This window comes from Dasypus novemcinctus, chromosome 12, assembly GCF_030445035.2.
Source record: "Dasypus novemcinctus isolate mDasNov1 chromosome 12, mDasNov1.1.hap2, whole genome shotgun sequence".
NCBI classification, from domain to species: domain Eukaryota; kingdom Metazoa; phylum Chordata; class Mammalia; order Cingulata; family Dasypodidae; genus Dasypus; species Dasypus novemcinctus.
Genome location: NC_080684.1, coordinates 24,585,954 through 24,610,817, shown reverse-complemented (window position 1 = coordinate 24,610,817; position 24,864 = coordinate 24,585,954). Strand labels below are relative to the sequence as shown.

Genomic DNA, 24,864 nt, shown 5'->3' with positions numbered 1-24,864 from the left:
TTCTACACTTTCAGTATTCATTCAGGTTCTGTCCCACACTCTACTCTTACCAATAATCAATCATTTTATCTTAGGACAAAATCATCTTCTGTTTCTTTAACAATAAAAACACATTCCATATATCCCACATACTAAGTTACCACCAAACTTCTTACAACATATAATTGCCATTAATACTAAACAAGTTTGTTAAAATAACGAACTTTTCTTCACTTTAAATACTTAGTAGCATGTAATACCAGAAACAGTTTTTTGGAAGCAAGTTGGCAGGGGAGGCTGGCTGCCAAAGAAAAGTTTTCTTGTTATAAAATTACCTTTTATTATTATTATCAATTCAGCTTTTGTTTAATAATGACTTTCTGCAATTAGCCATTTAAATACCTTAATTTAAACAATGCTTTGTTAAACTTTTATAATTATTTATACCTTTAAGACAAATTTTACCTTCACAGAACACATTCTCTTACTTAAAGATACTATAATACCTTCTAAGAACCTGGGCAGAATGCAAACGTATTTTGGTTTTGACACCCTAGGGAGGGAACTTTACTGCATTTATTTTGATTCTGCTTTTCACCCCCTTCACTTCCCCCCCTTCCAGGCAGTCAGGTGCACAACAATCAAACAGGAATGCGGCTTATGAATAGAAGGTGTGGACTCACTGGAAAGGGGCAAACTGCTCCCCACTTTCCAGCTTGCAACCAAAATGGTCAGACAAAACCTACTCAAATTCAGAAACTTTCCCAGGGACCCAGCCACCCTGACTGGGGCAGCACCAACAAACTTGAGTGCGTGGCGCGTACACAGATGGCCTCCAAGCCCCGGCAAAGGGGCAGACCAGAGACAAGACAGCAGAGCATGCACAAACATCTAGACCCGGCAAACATCCAGACTCCTCAGTTTTGCCCCATAATCATTTCACCCCCTTGCCAATGGCAAGGTAGGGCTCTAGCTCAATTGAATTCTACTTTACATAACCATACAACTCCAACACTAGCATTGAGCTGACACAGACAGAAGCACAAAGATCACTAATCTGAACCACAAGTTCTATATATATATTTTCAGCATGGCTGCCCCCACAGCCTTAGAACACTTAACATTTGGTATAAAGCAAATTCATTCACAATTTAGCACCATAACAAAAGATTTCAGCTAGACTTTTTCCACTGTTTAACTTTGCACCCAGACCAGGCTCCACTAAAAAGCCGATCAATTTTCCTGTAACCAAGTTTTTTTGTTTTTTTTTTAACCCAGACCAATTTCCAGGATGTTAGGACTCGAACCTATAAGCAGCCCTTCCTATTAAAATCAAGCCTCCAGTCCTTTAGAGGATATAAGACTAGTACCAGATTCTAACAAGCAGTTAGACAAACCCAAAACACCAGGGCTTTTTCCTGTTTTTTCTCCAGTACATTAGGACTTGAACTTATAAATAGCCCTTCCTATTAAAATCAAGCCTCCAGTCCTTTAGAGGATATAAGACTAGTACCCGATTCTAACAAGCAGTTAGACAAACCCAAAACACCAGGGCTTTTTCCTGGTTTTTCTCCAGGACATTAGGACTTGAACTTATAAATAGCCCTTCCTATTAAAATCAAGACTCCACTCCTTCAGTGGATGTGAGACCAGTACCAGCTTTTAACATGCAATTAGACAAACCTAAAACACCAGGGCTTTTCCCCAGTTTTTCTCCTTTTCCCAGGCCTAGAGAGAACGGCTTCCCCCCAATTTTCTGAGGCTACTAGGGTTCTCTCAAGAGGTGATCAGCCTCCCCTTCCTAGCAATTAAAGTTAGGGCTTTCCAGATTGTGCTCACCCAGGGAGTCTTACCTTCTTCCATGTTCAGAGTTCTTTTTCGTTCCCAGAATCTTTCTCTTCAGACCTTCCATTACCCTCAATTTTTGTCGGGAAGATTCTGGTGGAGCCCACATCTTTTCTGGATTAAATTTAATCCAGGGGCACCCAGATTTGGGGTTTACCCAAGTCCTCCTGGCTTCCTCGGGTATTTGGAAGGGGCAGCAAAATGCTACCGTCTCTGGCCTTCATTTGCTGTCCCACCAGAGTCACCAAAAATGTTGTAGAATTTGAGAGAAGTTCAATTATTTGCGTATAGAAAGGCCAGGACTCAGGAATGATTTTGAGAAGGAAAAATGGTTTATTGACAGCCAGCAGGACTCGGGAGCTTTCTATTTCAATCCTGAGCCCCAAACAAGATTTTTGAATCCCTTTTATACCGAGAGGAAAAGCCAAATAGTCCCTTTGTTTCAGTTCTCAATAGACTTCAATTAGCATATATATCTTTCACATCTTAGGTAAGCTTTTAGCATGGACTTCATGCATTCTAGATAAGCTTTTAGCATATTTTGTTTGCATTTCCCCTAAATACTTAAAGTTTATAGACCTTGCATTGTTAAACTGTTTCCTGGGACTGGAGTCCTTGCCATTGTTACCAAGGGCAGGACTGCAGCCTCTTACTGTCACACCCACAAGTCAGAGAGTTCAGGTTATCTCTGAAGAGACAAAGAGCCTCCCATCCATAGCTCACATCATAGCTACATATCATAATGATGGTTGCTATAATGTTCATCAGTTTCCTACAAAGCCTTATGTTCTGGCTAGTTGATGAGGAAGAAATGAAAGATTTAGAATATAAACATTTGAGGTACCTAATGAATTAAGGGATGCAGGCATGGATAACCAATGGATGTTAGGATCAAAAATTTAAAGTAAATAAGCACCTCCTTTTGGAAGTATGACATTTCATTTCTAGAGTAGTCTTGAACAATAATTTAGAAGCCAAATATGAAATTGGATTAAGCCCCTAAATCTAAATAACAATTATGGGAAGCCATAAGGACAGTGGAATATGTTAGACACAATGAGGATGCAATCAAGAAAATCCAAACCATGGGAAAATCTGTGAAAAGACATGACAGATCTCTTTCACCAAACAAAACAGCAATGACTAAAGAAAACAGATGAAAGGAAGTTATAAATCACACCCAATTATTAAATGACCACAATTTATGGCATTCTTGGAATTTAAATGAAGCCAATTAAAAAAATATTCTGATGTTTATGAAATAGTCAGGAATTTACTACTTACATGACAAGATATTGGATAATATAAAGAAACTATGGATAGAGTTAAGTGCAGTAGTGATGTTGCTATTTTTAAATATTTATTTTTAGAAATATTTGCTGAAATGATTACAGAAATCTTATAATCTCTTGGATCTGTTATAAAATATTGTCAGAATGGGCTTGATTGGGCACATAGCTAAGGAATATTAAATATCAGTTAATTGTCATAAGTTGGTGACATGGTAGATGTAGGTTCATAATACCATTCCATCCCATTTTATTTATCTCAAGATTCCATAATAAAAGTTTAAAACAAATCATTTAGTTGAAAAGTGAATTAGGTATCAATTTATTTTTAAAAAATGAGAGAAAATTAATGAAAATATTTATTGCATTTAAAATAATAACTATTTTCTGATTACAAAATTAGGATATACACATTTCTATGATTTAGCAATGTAGATAAACATGGAGAAAATAAATCCTTAGAATTCTACAATATAGGAGTCAAGTTAAGGTAACATTTTAAAAATATGTACACCTAGGTATTTCTGAAATGTATTTAATTTTTTCTTGTTTTATAAATATGCAATATACTCAAAACAACCTAACTAATCTATCATGTATAAGGCATAATAATAAAAAAATAGTGATATCACCATCTACCTTGTTAACCTTTTCCAATAATTGGAAAAAAATGATAAATAGAATACATCTGTTAAAGTGATTGTTGAAAGACCTTAATGTAAAGCATTGCAAAACAAACTGAAAAACTTTAAAGAGCAGTTAAATAAAAAAGGTGTCAATTTCAGATATAGTGATATTCAGAATGAAAATTGTGAAATATTTTACATAATCTTTAAAGTTAATGCATCATAATCAAATTTCATGTTACAGATTGTTATTTTGGAACCCCTCCCCCCCTTTGGAAATCCAGCTGCTAGAAGAAGTGCAAGCATTCCCTAAAGGGTGAGGTCATGCAGCAAAGTTCTTAAAGAAGAAGAACTGCATGGAGACAGAGGAAGTATGGAAAAGAACCAAAGAACCACCAATGAGCCATCAGCTGAATGTAGCTGCAAAAAGGACACACAGTTGTACTCTATACATTAAAGAATTAGGAAAAATATAAATTTTTGTTGTTTTAAACCATTAAGTTTCACAGTAGTTTATTATACAACAGTAGATATCAAATTTAAATGTACCTGGAAGTGGGATGTTACCATTAAAAAAAAAAAATCCCAAAACAAAAAACCTGAAACCCAAATCACCAGCTTCAAAACTAGGCAAATGGCTCTGGCTGAAGTGGAGGAGATTAGCTTTTAAACAGGAGGAAAAAAGACCTGTTCTATAAATTAGGAAAGTATGATGAGTTTGTCACCTATCGTAAAATGGAAGATTGTAAATGTGCCTTACAAGCCTGTGAATCTGGCAAAGAAGATTTTGAGACAGAACACTTATATGTCAATTTTCATCTTTTAACAGCATATAATAGGGTGAAAGCTATTAGCAATGATAAAGTAATAAACTGAAGAAAAACTGTCAAATCTGGAGGAAGATTTTAGAAGAAATATTCTCAACAGTACTGAAGTACTTAAGGAGTTGGAAAATGCAACTGTTTCTCAAATCCAGTCTCACCAGATGACAAAATCTTCTCAATATTAGAAATGGTCTCAGGGGAAATACCAAATCCTGGTAGCTAGTAAAATGTGACCTCACCGTCAAGAGTGTGTGTAAGAATGGGCTACAACACTCTTTGCAAAACCCTTAGAAAGATTTAAACAAGTAACTCACAGATACTTTGAAATGTTGTAGAGAAATTGGGTGTGTGCAGTATTGAAGGCCAGGACATGAGAATACTGAGAAGGAAGTTGGTTTATTTTGACTGGCTGAGCTCGGCGGACTCTTGTCCTAATAAAAATTGAGCCACAAACAGCCTTTTTTGGACCCTTTTATACAGAGGAAATAGGATTAGGGAGACAGACGGTGATGGTATGCAAACAAACCTTTGGTTAGGTTCTTCAGTGTTTGATCTAAGTATCAGATAGGTTATTTCCTCCAGGTGAGTTACATATTCCCCACATTCCAAGCCAGCTTGGATTTAGCATATCTTCCACATTCCATCTGGAGGCAACCTTGAATACACATTCCGTCTTACATCCTTTCTGAACATTCAAAGACTGTAGGGCCTATATTACTTATTTGGCCATTTTGGGGACTAGGTACACTTGGAAATAATTTTGAATTTATGCACAGGCTATATCACTACTAGACAAAAATCTTCCAAGAATTTTAAGAGAATTGTTTCACAATACCCTGACTACAGTCCAAAGTAGAGAAAGATCTGTGGTGAACAGATTTGTGGGTCTTGCTTTTGTAAATTGAGTGGATTATAACTTGATATTCATATATGATAATTTGACATTAAGAGATAGAAATAAAAAGATAAAGAAGGTCTGGAGCTCAAATATCTACAAGCAGGAAGCTGTCTAAGAACCTAGTCTATTGTTGAAAAAAAATGTGGGAGAAATCTATTTCTTATGGAAAGGAAGAAAGACTCAGAGAGCAGAACCAGTAGTCTAGGATGTGGATCAGAGACCCTCTACATGGGATATTTAGGAACCATTACCAAAGAGCAAACTATCTGTTAATCTCAGAATATTCCGTTTCCAAAGCAGTGAAAGCTAGCAAAAATGTTCCTGTCTGGATTTCAGAATTGCCAGATTTGTGACTGGTATGTGTCTATGCCTCTTCCCCATATTCTTGAATAGGAATTCATTATGGGCATAGTGTTCATGTCTGTCCATTATATGTTGGTTACATCGGGAGGCCGAAAATTTTTAATTTCAGTCTACAAACCTTTGATCCTGAAGAACTAATCTACTGCGGTCACCCCTCGGGCTGAAGTGTGGTTTGCTGGCCTGGCGGGGGAGTGCCGCAGTAAGCTAGGGTGGTTGGTCGGGCCCACCACCACCCCTGAAGGAAGCTCAGCATGGGCGCAGAGTGCCCTCGGGTCTCCCCTTCTCGGCAGCCATGCTTCCGCGGCCGCCCCTCCTCCCAGATGGCGCCACCCGATGCCTTGTGGGGCGGCACCCTTCTTCTTCTTTCTCCCTGCGCAGGCGCAGGGCGGAAAATTCCAGTCTGCCCTTTTCCCCTCCCCCGACAGCAGCAACAGCCAGGCGTGGGCGGAAAAATCCAGTCTGCCCTTTTCCCTCCCCCCGACAGCAGCAACAGCCAGGTGTGGGCGGGAAACTCAAGTCTGCCCTCCACCCCAGCAACAGAAGCCACCAATCCCTAAACCCTGCCCCTTCCCCCAGCAACAGCGACAGCCAATCCCTAACCACCACCCCTCCCCCATTCAGTACCGCCCACTGACCTTTCTCCAGCAACCAATCAGAACAGGGCGTGGCTTTGACCAATCAGCCTTCCCCAGCCCCTATAAAACTGTTGCCTCTCCCTCAATAAAGTTGGACTTGCATGTTTACCTCGTCTCCGCGGTAGTTCTTCTGCCGTGCACCCTCCAGTCCTGAGAGCCCCCAACAAGGGCCTGGCCTCCCTTGTCCCCAGTTCATCGCCTGCTTCTCCGGGTGACCCCCTCATCGCCGGCTTCGCCAGGCGACCCCGTCAGCCGAACCGCGCAACCCCTGTGAGACTGACCCCTCGTCTGCTGCCGGACCGACCCTCGTCCCAAGTGGGACCGACCCCTCGTCGTGAGCTGGACCGACCCCTCGTCCGCAGCCAGACACCACCTCTACTGACCGAGCTAGCCGTCGCAATCTACAAAGTTTGATCTACATGCAATTGGACCAGATTTTGGTGAGACTGAGCTTGATTTCATATGTGACACAATGTGGATGGTCTTTGGGAGGAATGGTTGTTATTCACATGCGGGAAGAAAGTGGAATATCAGGAGCTGAGGGCACACTGATCCTCTCCAATGATCTACGCCTCTCTGCATTCATTCTCTTATTTAGTTCCCACCCTAATTAGCTCTGAGCTTGACAATGTGACTTATTTCCACAGAGTCATTAGCTGGTGTCATGCAAGGAGAAAGTTGATAAATACTTGATTACTAGGCATTGTCCATTTGGAATTCTTTGTAATCCCCTTCCATGGCCTAAGAACATCTAGACAATCTGCCTAAAGAGATTGGCCATTGTTGAGGAGGTGATGGAGAAAGAGAAATCATTTGGAAAGAGAAACCAGGTGAAAGAGAACCAAGGCTTCCCAGAAGACCTCTCAACCAAACCCAGACAATCAAGAGAAATAATAAGTCACTATTGTTCTAAGTCATTAAATTTTGGGTTTGCTATTCAGCCATAGATAACAAAAACAATAAGTTAAGTGATGCTTGGTTTTTATTTGAGAAGCATTACCTTAGAGAGGCACTACTGCACATCTGTGCTATGAATAATAATGGAGCTTCTTGCTGCTCACTAATTGGGCTTTTGTAGTAAATAAAACATCATTTTTACTATTGCCACAAAACTGATCTATAAGAATGAAGTAGACAAGGGTACAGTAATGATACACCCTTAAAATATCCCCACATCTGTCAAAATATCTCTTTACTTGGTGTTAAGTAAATAGGCATTACATATACAATGTCACAAATTTGAGTTATGCCCATCTTTTTCTTTGATTGTCTCCATTCTCTTCTAATTCCTTTCTTCCATCTTGTAAATCTCAAGTAAACTTACATGCCAGTTATGATTTAGTTGAATGTTTTTAAAATTTGTTATATTAATTCAAATATGAAACACACATTTTTGTGATTAACAATATATAATACTTAATTTATATTAAGCAATTTTATTACTATTTGTTAGTTTACATAATTATGTACTAAACATAGTTCGTTATTATCTGATTACATATTATATACATGTTTATTGCTAAACTATTTGGAAATGAAAAATAAATAAAAAACAACAATCCCACTAACCAGAATTTCAAGTAAATAAATACTTAATGTTTGGCAGTATTTCTCATTAGAGTTTTAAAGGAGATGAATAAACGTAAAGGCCAATGTAAAGGACACGTGAGAAAAACCGACATTGCAATTGCATATTATTATTTACAAATAAATTAACTTGTATAATAGCATTTCCTAAAAGATGTGAGCACAGTGCTTACATTATAGTATCTGTGATTTAAGTTAGAATTATGAAATAACTTTATTTATTGATGACTCAGCACCTAACAAAGCATAAGGATCATCAGAAACAAAAAAAGGCATATATAGAAAACATATATATTTTTAATGAAAGTAATTAAATATAAATTAGATGGCAAGTTCTAATTTTGTAAGAATGTAATTTCATAAATTTAATTATTCATGATATACTAAGTGATTCTGATGAATGGAAAAAAATATTATGTGGAAGTCATCATTTTAGGTTCTCTGTGGGATACAAAGATGAGCATAACTCTTCTCAAGAGAGGTCCACTATAGAAAGGAGTGTGCAGGCTACTGAGAAATCAAAGGATGGCTTCCAGAATTCCCTCATCGTCTAAATATAACAAAGGTGTTGCCTGGACTTTGCCTTGTTCCCAGGAGTTCAGTGCATAGTCTCTGCTGAGATTAACAGAATCATGGCTTGAAAACTTCAAGATATATAAACAACCAGAAGGAAACCAGATCCTGGTTTAAAAATCTATCCTGTAACATCTAATGTTGTCATATATCTCTTAGTTTTCTTTTTAAATTTCAGTTCTTTAGTTCCTGAACTTCTAGTTCTGTATTACTGAATACGGTGGTATATTTCCACATCTTCTGAACATAATTTCATTTTTCTTTTTTGAAATACTTTCTTGAGTCATCATAAACTAGAGAAAATTTGAAATCAAATTTGATTAGTGTGGACTTTGCTAGCTTTTGGCAGGGACACAATGACTTACATTCTATCCTTCACAAGAGGAATCTGACTATCTAAATCTGGAGCTAGATGTCAGGACTTTAGTAAACAGAATCTAGAGAACAATAATCCAACATAGTGTTTGAATAGATGGAAACTCATTGAGTAGCCTAAGAGGAATGGGAGGAGTTATTTTTACACATTTCTGGAAAATTGTCATGGATGTGTGTCTTCATGTTAAGGACAAATTTTGGGACAGGATTACAAGGGAAAAAAAAACATTTTCGAAAAGTTTAATAGTGGAGAACAGTGGATATTCCCATGGAATATGCCCTGGATACAATTCGGGTAACAGAGAATTGCTAAGATCTCAGGCAAGTAGTCATTTTCCAATTTGTGCTTCAGTGAAAACTGAAAAATAGGTAATAGCTCATGTCTCTTGTCTCTCTCAGTTCTAAAGCAAAAAACATATATATATATATATATATACACATTTCTAGAAACCTGTAGAAAAATTTGAATGTAATGATTTCAATGGATTAATAAAACAAAGCAGTAAGTGAATATGTATGTTCTCTATTTGTTAAGTAATTAGGTTACTTATACTATTTTATAGTAATCATATATTATATATAATGTTCTCATATTTCTTGGCAATTAGACTCATAAATCTTAGTACTAAAAATAAAAGGCATAGTCTTTAATAATGAAATCATTACTTGAGATCTTATGCCATGAAAATGGTAGTGAGTTGTTCTTCAATCTTTTAAGTTTCACTATCTTTTGATGGAATTATGATCATCCATTTGTGCTTGGGAGGAGGTGATATAATCTTTTTATGACTGAAAAGAAAGAATATGCATTTCCTATGACTCTTTCAAAAATTGTAATTTTGTGTAAATTGGGCAGAGTATTACTGACTTTATTTACCATCTCTCAATGATATGGTTTATTGGGTGAAGATTTCTTAACTTCTCTGGCTAGATTTAAATGAAAATAACTAAAAAATAAGAACATACCAAAATATACTAAACATAATGCCAGCAAGATATTCAAAATAAAATAAAATTGGCGTGTGATGCCTATCTTAGTGAATTATGTCTTTCATTTCTTTCCTTTATTATTTATTTCACCTAAATATCTTTAAAGAAGGAAAAGAGAGAGAGAGAAATGAAATGAGCAACCTCACAGCGATCACAGAGTTTGTCCTCTTAGGCCTTTCTGATGATCCTGACCTTCAGGTTGTGATTTTCCTCTTTTTATTTATCACCTATGTATTAAGCATCACTGGGAACTTGACTATCATCATCCTAACCTTGGTGGACTCCCACCTGCAGACACCAATGTATTTCTTCCTCCGGAACTTCTCCCTCTTAGAAATCTCATTTACAACTGTGTGTATTCCTAGATTTCTGGGGACAATTATCACCAGAGATAAGACCATTTCCTATAACAACTGTGCAGCCCAACTCTTTTTCTTTATCTTCATGGGGGTTACAGAATTTTACATTCTAACAGCCATGTCCTACGACCGCTATGTTGCCATCTGCAAGCCCCTTCATTATATGACCATCATGAACAGGAAAGTCTGCATCCTGCTTGTGCTGTGTGCATGGCTGGGAGGGTTTCTGACCGTTTTCCCACCCCTTATGCTTCTGCTCCAGCTGGATTACTGTGCTTCCAATGTTATTGATCACTTTGCATGTGACTATTTTCCCCTCTTACAACTATCATGTTCTGACACCTGGTTCCTAGAAGCGATTGGTTTTTATTTTGCTTTGGTTACTTTGCTGTTTACTTTGGCCTTAATGATATTGTCCTATATGTACATTATCAGGACCATTTTGAGAATCCCATCTGCTAGTCAGAGAAAAAAGGCTTTCTCCACTTGTTCCTCTCACATGATTGTCATTTCCATCTCTTATGGAAGCTGTATATTCATGTATGCTAATCCCTCTGCAAAAGAAAAGACATCACTGACAAAAGGAGTAGCTATTCTCAACACCTCTGTTGCTCCCATGCTCAACCCTTTCATTTACAGCCTTAGGAACCAGCAAGTAAAGCAAGCCTTCAAGCACATGGTCCATAAAACAGTATTTTCTGCAAGTAAATGAAATACTTTTTTTATGGGAAAATAAAGGATACTGTAAAGAACGATTAACTAAATCTTGAAATTCCCAAATATTACTCATATACTTGTTCTTGTATAATTTCTTTCTTTACCACATTATAGTATTTGGTATTTTCCCAATCCCTTTCTTCTACTTCCACAGACATTACTATGCTTTGTTTATTGACTTATTAAAGGTTTAGTAAAGTTTATTTCTCTTACAGAATTGTATAAAAATTATATGTATTTCTTTTCAGACATATACTTAATGTTAAAATGCAACAAAATGATTTTGATTCTGTTTATTAATCCAGTCAGCTAAAGAGATATGTTTTATTGCTTTGTACTTTGGGTTTTAAGCTTTGTGTAATTTCTTGGGTATTTTCTAAATAAATATTGATATTGTTTTAGATAACACTAGAATTTTCATTATTTGTTCTATTATTCAATAAAATCAGTTCCTAGTAGTAATATATATTATTGTATTGCACATTAAATATAGATCTTTATAGTTTGTGTTATTTAGCATATATGTCCAGGGTAAATATGTACCATGATTTTAAGTAACTTTTATAATTTTCCCTATTCTGTATCACCTTTTCAAACATATTTATATTTTCTATAACATCCAAAATAAGTGTTCTCAAACTAAAACATATGCCACTTTTTTTTCTGTAAATTAAGGAAGCTTCTCGTTGCAAAATACAAAAAACAAATTAGAATGTGTTATGGTTATTTTAATTATAGGAACACAGATGTGGTAATGAATTTCATGGCTTTTGATATATGATTGATTAATGGCTAAACTGAGAAAAATTTTCAACTTTGAGTGATTATTTTTATTCTTGTACTCTGTATTCTTGTACTTTGTTTTTTAAGATTTATTAAAAAAACTGTAACAGTGCAGTGTTAAATTCACAGACTAATACTTTAAATTACAAATTGAAATGTAAAAAAATGTTGTTATATATGCAAAATAATGAAAAACCCTTTAATAAAGAGTTTTAGTATATTTCAAATATATTTAGTATAAGAGTTTAATGTGTGGAAAACAATATATTCCAATACAAAAAATTAACAAGGTGACATATCTCTGTGGAACTTAAAAGCTGTAGGGATGTTCATGATACCTTTAAGCTTTAAATAGTTTCAAAGACATTGCACATATGCCTTTCACATTGTTGTTCTTGTTTTCCTAAATTTGAGTATGTACTAAGGAGATGATTCAAAGATGTCAGTGGTTATTGCCTTCAAGTATATTTAGTGAGAGAAAAATATGACGACAATGCAGTTTTACAAGTGCTATATTATCTTGATGAAGAATACATTGTACAGATTGGTGAGTATATTCATATTCTAAACAATAATAGGCTTGCCCGCATCATTAATAATTAACAAACACTAATACCAATAAGGAAGATAAGAGTAATTGTTATTTTCTACTTCTTGTACCAGTATTACAGGCATGATAAAAATTCATGTAAAAAGAAAACTGCAGATTCATTTGTTAGGTCTCAGGATAAATCACGATGTATTATTGATAATAATAATTATTGGGACATGTGCATTCTAGCCGAAGGTGCATAACTTCCACAAATCCAGGAATTTCTGGCAGAAAGGGGAAAAAACACAGTTCCTTTGGTTCCTGGATGCTCACACCATGTCCAGGCAGAAGCAGGTGAAATCCAGGCACATCAACTTTGAGGATAACCAGTTCAAGCAGCTGCAGCAGCAGCAGCTGACCCCGGAGTTTGCAGATGCAGCCCCAGCAGCGGGGGGGAGCCTTTTGCTCCAATGAACCACCAGAGGACTGACAAAGTGGATGGGGAACTAAGCAACTGCCAAGAGTTTGGTTAGGAAGGAGGCCCATATCTTTGAGATATGCTGCATGGAGTTCTGTAACATCTCTGACTTCATGAGGACATCATCTAAGAACATGAGAAAAATTGCACTAAAAATCTACCTGTCCTCATCAAGAATGACAGTAAGGGTCCAGTGCCTTCAAAAGATTTCTCTGGATCAGGGCTGAGCCAAGGGCCACATGATACTAGCAGTAGGCTAGGAGAGAAAGGGGACAGTTCAGGGTTCAAGAAAGATAAGCCTGATGCTGAGTCTGCAGTGTTCCTAAAGACAGAAACCACCTTGCTGCCCACACCAGGACATAAGCTATGTACCCAAAGGCAAAGTCGCCAATATTAATGCGACTTTACAAGCACTATGGGGCACTGAGATGGCTGTGAATCAGTGGACTGCAGATGCACTGCCAGCTGATTTGTCTGGTGCCAGTAGCCTATGGTAGGTCCTTGGGCAGAACCTGTATCTGCAGCTGCAGCAGCTACAGCAGATACCACTCATGGAGCAGATCCACTAACAGGTGAATATGGGAACCTCCCGTGCCCTGCTGACACCCTGAACACATTACCAGCCACATGACCAAGCAGGTCTTTGTTGCCGTGGCTCTGCTCAGCATGAAAGCTGAAAGTCAGGGTCTGTCTCTGGACTCTGAAACAAGCCAAGCTACTTCACACAAACAGCCCCTCCACCACTAGCTCTGTGTCCTACAGTGCCCTTTGCCCTGAAGCCCGATGGTACAAGGGTGCTCCCGAATACCACGCCTCTTGGGCCTCTGCTAATTCAGCTTCCAGGCTCTTTGCTCTTACAGAACCTTTTTTTCTCTGCTGCTTTAGACCCATATAAGAAAGCAAAGGGATATCCCAGAACTCCCCCGCAGTGGATGACAAACCCAAAGATGAGGTCATTCTCTACAAGCACAAATGTATTGTAGTAAGGCTATTGAAGCTTCTAGCTTCTTACAGATCTACCTCTGCTCCCACAGGGTAAGAGACTCTTCTTGTACTTTGCCTGTGGCTACTGTTTCACTACCAAGGACAATCTCGAAGTGTGCTTTCATCAACAGCCCCAGGTAAAGGCAAACTCCGGCAGTTTGCTGAGTTCCAGGATAAAATGTCAGCAGGAGATGGCATCCCCTTTGCACTCTCTCTACCTGTACTTTTAGATGAGTCATGCCTCTCTTTAGACAACAAAATTGTTCAGGTAACAAGGACTACTCTGTAAGGCTACCTCAAAATTTCTCTTCTGGGACTATTTGAAGGACCTCATGGAAGTTCCATTGTCCAGTGATCTAAAACCTGGAATCTCCCCAGAAAGTGGAGCTTCCCCAAAGATTGGTTGTTTCCAATGGAGTAGGACCCTGGAACCAAGGAGAGAGACTGAAATTTACAGAGCCAGTGGAGAACACTGACATGGCCACCATGGACCCCAAAGAATGTTTCATCTGCTACTGTGTCCTAAGCTGCCAAACCTCCCTCAAAATGCATTTCTGCACCCACATGGGGAAGAGATTCTTCCAGTGCAAGATCTGTGGGCAAGTCTTCTCCACTGAAGGCAATTTGAAGACATACCTCACAGTCCACCAAACCAACATATCAATAATTTATAATCTATTTGCCAGAAGAAGTTCACTAACATCCTCATGTTGCAACAACATATTCCAGCTTACATGGGTGGTCAGATTCCTAACATGCCTCTGTCAGAGAAAAAGAAGCCAATTATGATGAGTGAGAAAGGCAGCTGGATTTACAGCTGCCCCAAGACAGAGTGGTGCAGTCTCCCACCAATATTTACCTGAGTGTAGACAACTTATATCAAAATTGAATTTCCTGATGCATTTGTTTGACCATGCCCCAGGCGTGACACTTATTAGCCATTCTAGCCACATCAGCAGACCAACCAATCTGACTGCTCATGCTCTAGGAAGAACTGGTCTGTGAAGCTCTGCAGATTCATGAGTAGACTCATGCTGGAGAGAAGTCTTTTATGTGAAACATACGTGGGCAAGTTTTTACCACCAAAGGCAACTTGAAATTCCATTATATGACACACAAGACAAACAATAACTTGGTTTGCTGTGAAAGGATGCTGGTCATCAGGAACAGCATGGCTCTGTTGGATATGAACAGAAAGAGGGTCTCCAAAATGTTTCCAAAGGATACCCTCATGCCTTCAGCAAACATGGACCCTGTGGTGTGGAACCTGTGCACTACCAGGTTTATTGGTGACCTGATCCTGAAGACCTGATCTCAGTGATACAGGGAGGCAGCAACATCTAGATTCCCCCTCCCCCCTCATTTTGGAAAGAAGCAAAACATACAAAGTGTCTTTGTTACTTGGGACAAACAGTACACAGAAACTTTGTACAATCTAAATTAACTATTTCCAAAGGCTATTACCTCTTTCAAGGTGGAACTTGGAACTTAGTGAACCAGCATTGCAATAGACAATTAGTTAAACTAACAGCATGGGGTGGGGTACTGTATCCTTAACATGGTAACTGTTTATGCAGGTGAATGGACAAGGTCTATTGTCTATTTAGGAACCTGCTTTGTATATCCCTGTTTTAGTTTATCAAAGGACTGCTAATGTAAAGTACCAGAAATAGGTTGACTTTTATAAAGTGGATTTACTTGGGATTAAAGCTTACAGTGCCAAGGCTGTTAAAATGTCCAAATCAAGGTACCATCCGAGGTGTTTTCTCACCAAAGTCATTGTATTAGTCAAAGGGATGCTGATGCAAAGTACAAGAAATCTGTTGGTTTGTATAACATGTATTTATTTGGAGTAAAAGCTTATAGTTACAAGGCCCTAAAGAGTCCAACTCAAAGATTGCTTTCTCATCAAAGTCAGTTGCCACATGTTGAAGCAAGATAGCAGGTGATGTCTGCTTGGATTCTCCTTTCTTCTTCCTCTTAAGGCTTCATGGGCCCAGCTTCTTCTGATGTCAGCTTTAGGCTGGCATAGGACTCATTTCTCATTGTTCAGCTGCTGTGTTCTCTTAATCTGCAAACTATCAGGCAAAAGGCTCATCTCTTCCCAGGGCTTTAGCTGTTTCAGTCTTCTCTGTCCTGTCACATGGCAGAACCGAAATGATCAAGTTCTCTCCTCTTCTGTGTCTAGAAGCTCTCTCTCTTCCTGTGTCTTCTTGAGTGAGTGTCCTTTTATCATCCCTCTAGGGGGGTGGGAACTCAAACCTGAGTCATGCCCTACAGACATGGTCAAATCAAAACCCTAATTTTAACAGGTATTGTAATCAAAGGCATCTCAAGGGAATCTAACACAATCAAAGGGGATCACACCCATAGGAACAGACCTGTTTACAAACATAATCTCTCTTTTCTGGGATTCATAATCTCAAAATGCCACAATCATCTATTGTCGATCCTGTTTTGCAGCCACATAGCAAAGAAAGATGGCCACTGATCTCTTCCGAGGTCTCCGCCTTACCCTCCAGAATCTACCATCTCCTGCAACTCAGCTGGCAACCAGGCATAGGGTTTGTCCCTTTCTAGTCCTCCTATATCAGTCTTAGTTGCTCTGCTTTCTTTCAGATTTCAGTTGCAAGGTATCAGTCATATGGCTCATCTCTTCCTGGACTTCAGCTTTATGAGTCTCTCAGGAGCTTCTCTTTTCTTGCAGTTCAGTTGTCCTTTCTCTCACATTGCAGAATCAAACAAAGAGGCTTTCTTTTCTTCTGTGTGTCTCTGTTTATAACAGATACAGAAAGGGAACAGAGACTGAAGCTGGGTCATGCTTCATTGTTGAAGCCCAATCAATAACTCTAAAGTAATCATATCAATTAATCTAATCAAATCAGAGGTCACTCAACTGATTTTAATGCAGAGTACCACACCAAGAGGAATAGATTAGGTTAACAACATGATGTTTTTCTTTTTGGGATTCATAAAATAACTTCAGACTGTCACAGCACCCAGACTCATATCTGTTTATTTTTCTTTTCTGAATGCACTGTTCTTTTAAACTAAGGTTGTAAAATTACAACATTCTTTCAACTTAGAACCGTAAATAAGTAGATTGCCCTCAAATGGACTTGTTTTAGTCTTTAGGGAATCAATGTGTGTGTTGTAGCTTATTTAAATATAGTTCAATTGGAGCCCCAAGATTTCCACTGTACTCCCATGTTTTCTGATGCCTTTGTTTTCCTGAACACCAGAGGGATAAGGAGGGAAGGTAAGCAGGGATTTCAGGTGATGTAATTTTGTTCACCAGTGCCTAGTCTGTTGAAGAACTGAGGTTTCATTCTTGAGAAGAAACTCTCATGGAAGGGTGGATTTCTTGTTAAAGGTTCACATACTAGTATTTAGAAGTTTCCTTGGTAACTAAAGCAAAGTAACTATGATGAATTTTTTCTTAGTATTACATGAAATTTATAAAGTTGGAACAGGCAACTCCTGGGTGTGAAAGCTTAAATTTATCTATCTCATTTATTTTTAATTTTTGTATCCATTACCTCTGTTTTCCTATTTTATGAGACTGAACTCTTCCTAGACCCTGTCTTAAACCTAAAAGCTGCTATATTGAAGTGAGCAGCTGGACATTGGATATATTTTTTGTGGTTTTTAAAATATCCCCTTTGGAAGACAACCAGCAAGATGGTGGCAGAATAAGGAGCACCTAGAGTCAGTTCCTGCTTTAGGGCAGGTTGTAAACACCCAAAGCTATCTGAAGCACCGATTTAGGGGCTCCAGGAAACCAGGAAAGCAACCTACAATATCCTTGAAGGAATGGAAGGAGGAAACTTCCCATCTGCAAAGAAGACTCAAAAGTAGAGGACTCCGTGCCACGGAGACTGGCGTCCATCCTCGACTGGAGGCATAAGTCTCAGGGGTTATTCTGTGGCTGTAATTGGAAGCTACACTTCCCAAAACCTGGGGAGGAAGAGACAGTTGGGCACCAACTTCAGCTAAGAATAACTAATGTTTGAATCTGTCCAAATCAGAAAGAGGCTGGAAGTTGCCATCTTAACTCCATGCTTGGCATGAGGGGAAGCAAGGTGGACTGAAAATCACAGTTCTGGAAGGGACTGGCTTCTTTCAATCCAGGTCAGCTTGCAGCACTAGAATAAGCCCCAGTCCCACCTCTGGCAGGGAGGAAGCTGTGGGGGCCTGTGCCAGAAATTACAGGCCACTCCACTGAAGCCATTCATCATCCTACTTTGGCAGCACAAGCCACCTCAGGAGCTGTTCTGTGACTAGAATTAGAAGCTCCATTTCTCAAAAACTGGGGAGGAGGATACAGTTGGTTGCCAATTTCAGCTACTGATTAGTAAATTTGGCTGGCTAAAGTATAACCCTAAGAAAAGCTATAGGTAGAAAGCGTCTAAGTCAGAAAGAGGACAGTAGCTGCCATTTTGACACTGCGCCCAGCATGAGGGGAAGCCAGGCTGACCAAATATCACAGTGAGAGTAGGGACCAGTTTCTTTCATCCAGATCAGCCTGCAGCCCTAGCCAAGGCTTCAACCCCATCTCTGGCAGGGAGGAAGCTGGCTGGCCCTGAACCAGCCTATCCAGGTAACTGCAGGTACATTTGGCTGGCACAGACTAAATAATTGGAAGTCTACCTGGGCAATTGCAATCATCTTGGACCCACACTGCATAGATCGCTGCCCACACTTGCAGCTCCATTCCCACCCCAGACAGAGGAGAAAAGGGTGTGAAGCTTCATAAGTTTTGCTGGGCATCTACAGTCTAGGCCACCACAACTTGGATTATTTCACAGAGCTGTGACTCTGTCCCTACAATTTGGAATAGAGGAAGTTGGAAGAAGCTTCATAGGTCCCTGGGGCAATGAGGGCAGCTTGAGTGTATGTAGTTTATAGCACCAACTACTTCCTTGGCTCCTACTGCACAACTTACGAGTGTAAAAGGGCAGGAAGCCCAAAGTTAAAGAGAAAAACTACAACCAGAATAAATACTCTAGTAAGGTAGATGCTAAGACATCAACACAAAATTAAAATTCACATCAAGAAACAGGAAGATATGGCCCAGTTAAAGGAAGAAAATAAGCTTCCAGATGACATAAAAGAGTTAAGACATCTAATCTTAGATGTTCAAGGAAATTTTAATAAATTCAATGTGTAATTTAAAGAGATTAAGGATATTAAGAAAACATTAAAAGAGCACAAAGAAGAATTTGAAAGCATACATAGAAAAATAGCAGATCTTATGGGAATGAAAGGTGCAATAAATAAAATTAAAAGTACATTGTAATCATATAATAGCATATTAAAGGAGGCAGAGAAAAAGGATTGGTAAGCTCAAATAAATGGCCTCTGAAAGTGAACACACAAAAGAAAAGATGAAAAAAAAATGGAAAAAATTGAACAAGGTCTAAGAGAACTAAATAACGGCAAGAGACATGCAAACACACATGTCATGGGTGTCTCAGAAAGAAAGAGAAGGGAAAAGGAGCAGAAGGAATATTTGAAGAAATAATGGCAGAAAATTTCCCAGCCCTATTATCAGACTTAGATATCCATGTCCAAGAAGCACAACATAATTCCATCTGAAAAAGATCCCAATAGACCCACTCTGAGACACATACTAATCAGAATGTCAAATGCCAAGGGCAAAGAGAGAATTCTGAGATCAAGAGAAAAGCAATGCATAATACAAAAGGGATACCAAATAAGATTAAGTTCTGATTTCTCACCAGAAACCATGAAGGCAAGAAGACAGTGGTCTGATATATTTAAGATACTACAAGAGAAAAACTTCCAGCCAAGAATCTTATATCTGACAAGACTGTCTTTCAAAAATGAGGACAATTTTAGAATATTCACAGATTGACAGAAAATGGAAGAGTTTCTAATCAAGAGACTGGAATTTCAGGAAATACTAACAGGTGTGCTAGAGCCTGAAAGAAAAGACAGGAGAGAGAGGCCTGGAAGAGAGTCTAGAAATGAAGATTATGCCAATAAAAGTAACTAAAAGTGCCAAAAGAGTGGTGAAAAAAATATGACAAATAAACTCATATATTAAGGAATAAATTTAACCATTGATGTAAAAGACCTGTATTCAGAAAACTACAATTCAATGTGAAAAGAAATTAAAAAGTCCTAAATAATTAGAAGAACATTCCATGCTCATGGATTGGAAGATTAAATATCATAAAGATGTCAATTCTATTCAAAATGATATGCAGATTCAATGCAATCCTGATGAAAATTCCACCAGCATTTTTAAATAAATTGAAAACACGATTATCAAACTTACTTGGAAGGGTAAGGGGTCCTGAATACCCAGAAACATCTCAAAAAAGAAAAGCAAAGTTGGAGAACTTGCATCTCCAGACTTTAAATCATATTGCCTAGCTACAGTTGTAAAACCAGCATGGTACTGGCATAAAGACAGTCACATAGTCAGAAGGAACCAAACTGGTTCAAAAGCAGCCCCTCACATGTATAGTCAAGTGATTTTTGACTAGTCTGTCAAACCCACCCAGCTTGGACAGAACAGTCCTTTCAACAAATGCTGCTGAGAGAATGGATATCCATAGCCAAAAGAAGGAAAGAGAATCCCTATCTCACAACTTATCCAAAAATTAACTCAAAGTAGATAAAAAACCTAAATATAAAAGTGAGAATCATAAAACTTCTAGAAGAAAATGTATGAAAATATCTTCAAGTCCTGGTGGTAGGAGGTGGATTCTTAAAAGAGATAAGAGGAGGCGTGAGATGGACTACTGATGTTTAATGTATGTAAAAGTTTTAATTAGGTTTACTGTAAAAGTGTGGAAATGTGTATTGTGGATAGTAACAAATAGTGAGTAACAGATGGGAAAGTGACTGAAATGGTAGTCAAGGGGTGTAAATGCCAATTGAAAGAATGCTAGAGAATAATCTAGGAACTGACCAACCCACTAAATCAAGAGGTGCATGAGAATTGTAATTGACGGTACAGATGCAAGAGTGTCCTTTGCAAGCTAGAGCAAATGTGCACTATTGCAGGGTGGTGGGCATGTGGAGAAGCATGGGAAAAATATAACTGTAATGACCTATGGATTATGGTTAGCAGAAATAATGTAATACACTTGCATCTATGCCAAAGATGTACTGTGTTGATAGTTGGACAGTATGGAACATATGTGCCAAATGTATACTATAGACTTGGTATTATTTTATAATTTGTAACAAATGTTCCACCAGTATGGTGTGTTGACAGATGGGTGTTGTTTGGTAATTCTGCACATGTGCATGATTGTTTTGTAAGCTTAGAAATTCTGTCATAAAAATATATTTAGATAATAATAATAGGGTGGGTGGGGAAAAACACACCAAATGTAAGATAAGGGCTATATTTAATAGTCAGATTATGACAATATTCTTTCTTATTTTGTAATTAATGTCTCATGGTAATGCAAGGTATGGGTGGAGGGTTGATGTATGAGACCTCTGTATGATGTTATGCATTTTTTTGTAAGTTCACAACTTTTACTATACACTTATTATTTATGTATGTTCATATATAAATGATATAAAGATAATAATAATAATAAGGTAGGTTTGGGGAAAATACTTTGGTTAGTAGTAGTATTTTGATGATGCTCTTTAATCATTAATTTAAAATGTTTACTAACTATACATGGCACTGGTGGTAGGGTGAGGTGAGGCATAATTGTCCTGTAAGATGTTATACATGTTTGTTTTGTAAGCTCACAATTATTACTATGCATTTATTGTTTATATATTTTTATGTATGAGTGAGATGCTTCAATAAATTTAAGAAAATATACAATAAAAATTCCCTTTGTACATGTAATAACATTAAGCAAATGGTGAAACATTGCTTTGAGGTTTAAATGAGGAAGAAGAAAGAAATACTCTAACTTCTGGGGCAGAGAAATCTTGCCCTCTTTGTGGAAGGCCTGCAAATTGAAAAGCAAATCAAGACTGTAACTAAATGTTTTTCTCTTACTTATTGTGCCTTTTTTTAGGATCAAAAAAACTTTTTTTTTTTTTTTGCCAAGCTAAGCTTTCTTTCTGTAATTGTAAGTGAATCTAATATTTCCTGTTTACATTTTGAGGGTGATATTGTTATAGCAAACACACCAGAAGCTTTCTTACTGTCAAGGTAAGCATGGCTTGTGAAGGTACAATCTATGGAGAAACTCTGTAGTTTGAACAGCTGATGCTTTCTCTGTTGGAAAATAGATATAAAATACCACCCCAAAGAAAAAAATTGCAAAAATATAGTCTCACATTAATAGACCAAAAAAAAAAAAAACACAAAAAACTAACAAGGAACATGTAGTTATTACTTAAAAATGTCAGACACAATAATAAATATATACACTTATTTATTTCCACAATCCTAGGTCATCTATAGTAATAATTTTATCATTTTCTAAATAACTTTATTGACGTCATCACACAGATAACATGACTATATATTTTATATTTTTTAAAACTTATTAAAAACCGTATCAAAATATAATTAAGAGGGTTACCTGTTTAGGATGCTCAGAGGGGATGGCTTGACACGGGACGGACTCCTGGGGAATGTCTGAATGCTCATTTTGCCAGGGAGGGTTGTACCATTGGATAGAGCCCCAAGTAGTGAGAGTGGGGGTGGACCCACATCCTGGGGAGGACTAATGCCATCAAAAAAGAGGGAACTGTATCTCTCGAGAGGAAGGATGGCTCCCAGGGCATTAGGGCAGTTGAGCAAGCAGGCCCTGAACACTGTTGCAAGTATCTCTGGACGTGGCTGTCGCTGTGGGCCCCAAGGGGAGGGGAAAATGGATGTTGAATGGATGGAACCAAGGTAAATGTGAGGGTAAGAGAGGAGTTTCCCGAGAGTACACAAGGATGGATATAAAACATGTAATATTACACCAAAAGCATATAGGGGACAACAGACTAATAATGTAAACCATAATGTAAAACATAGGATAACTAAAAATTTAGAAAACTGCATATCCTAAAGTATGGACCACAATGTAAGCACAGATGTCACCTTGTTTGAAAGCTATTGTCTCAGAGTCTGTACATCAGTTTAAGTAAATATGATATGAATAAGTTATAAGATTATCACTGTGGAAGGGAAAAGGTGTTATGGTGGATGTGTGGGAGTACTGTAAATTGTATATATGAATTACTGTGATCTAAGGCTCTTGTGAAGAGAAGCTCAATAATTAGGAAAAAAGAAAAGAAAAAGATAGGATGTAGAATTTTTCCAAATCAATACGTATTCAAGATCTAACCTTTAAACTCATCACTATATTCCATTTTACTAGTAAGGGAACCTGACATTATATTGGGCTTCACTTTTCAGAAAGTTTTGGATCACAGAGTGGTTCAACAATGGCGGCAGAGGAATACTGGTATGGGATGTTATTGACAGGTGATATATGGTTGACAGGGAGTTATACAGGGCATATGTCCAGGGTGCATGGTAATATTTGGATATATTCATAGTGGAAACAATTAAAAACAACAGCTGGGGGGGTACTGGGTTCCTGGCCAGGGGTGCTCTGTCGTGGTCCCTAGGGGAGCAGTGGCAGTCCCCCAGGTGCAACGGTAAGAACCAGGAAGGAATGAGGGTCCAACAGTGAGCCCTGATATTAATGACTATGCTTGTGAGCCTATACACCTGAAATAAGAGCAAGGCCTAGAGCAGCACTGTGCCTGGGAGTTTCCTCCTGACAGCCTTCATGTTACTCAAATGTGGCCAGTCTCGAAGCCAAATTCAGCATGTAGATGCAGTGCATTCCCCCCAGCATGGGACATGACCCCCGGGGATGAGCCTCCCTGGCACCAAGGGATCACTACCAAATACCAGCTGATGATGCAACTAGAAAATGACCTTGAATTAAAGGTTCAACGCGGACCAGCAGAATATCCCTGTCTACATATAATAACAGGAGTTTAAAGTGCTGTTTGACCTAATGTAAGGGCGAAATGGAAAGGAGAAATGAGTTTATATGGCTATGAGTCTCTAAAAAAAGAGTCTGGAGGCTGTCAGAAGGATTGCCCTTATGCACACCTGAGCAGAGTCTCAGAGATAGATAAAGTAGATACAACCCCAAGTATTGGTTCTTTTGAGGGCTAAAGAGACCCACGGGTTCTATGGTCATGGCAGATGGGGTTCACTGTCATGTCAGTTGGCCCTTCTTTGGAGCCTGTGTTTCTGCGTGATGGAACTGGACTCAGATGGGATCTCTTTTCACAAGCTTTTCATGCTACTTTACTGAAATTGTAGTTGGTGCTGAGATTTAAGATATATCTAGGGGATTTGAATCTCTGGACTGACAATATGATAGCCACACCCTGAACCTCAACAGACTTCAACTCCTACACTCTGATTTATTGGACTTACCCCACTCAGCTAACATGGAGTTGAAGAATGTCAACCACCACACCATGGAGCCTAGAGTGCCTACAACTGAAAGCAGGAGGATTGCATCCAGTATCCATGTGGAATCTAAGCCCCCTCTGGACATAGATGTGCAATGGACACAACCAATCCAATGTCCACATAGAAAATGTGGCATCAGTGTGGGAAGGGTGGCCATGGTGGCTGCTGGGTGCGGGGAATTGGAGGAAGAGATGAGATGTGGAGGCATTTTCAGGACTTGGAGTTGTTCTGGGTGGTGCTTCATGGACAATTACGGGACATTGTAGATCCCCCCAGGGCCCACTGGATGGAACGTGGGAGAGTATGGGCTATGATGTGGATCATTGACCATGAAGTGCAGCGATGCCCAGAGCTGTACTTACCAAAGGCAATGGATGTGTCATGATGATGGGAGAGAGTGTTGCTGTGGGGGGGTTGGGGGGTGGGGGCGGTGGGGTTGAATGGGACTTCATATTTTTTTAATGTAATATTTTTTAAAAATTGAATAAAAAAACTTTATGAAAGTATATAACTCACACATGAGTTATAAGTGCACAGTAAAAGTTTTGACATTACAAAATAAACATACATAGCATAACAC

General features: G+C 38.5%; 1 protein-coding gene and 1 pseudogene across 1 annotated transcript; both read left to right on the top strand.

Annotated features, from left to right (window-relative positions):
• The first annotated feature begins 10,116 nt into the window (after positions 1 to 10,116).
• On the top strand, positions 10,117 to 11,055 carry LOC101432610 (olfactory receptor 6C3-like). Its single transcript, XM_004481676.2, has one exon. It carries the CDS (start codon positions 10,117 to 10,119, stop codon positions 11,053 to 11,055), a length of 939 nt encoding a protein of 312 aa, XP_004481733.1.
• Positions 11,056 to 12,711: 1,656 nt separating this feature from the next.
• Positions 12,712 to 14,700, top strand: LOC101432157 (sal-like protein 4 pseudogene; annotated as a pseudogene).
• The last annotated feature ends 10,164 nt before the right edge of the window (positions 14,701 to 24,864 follow it).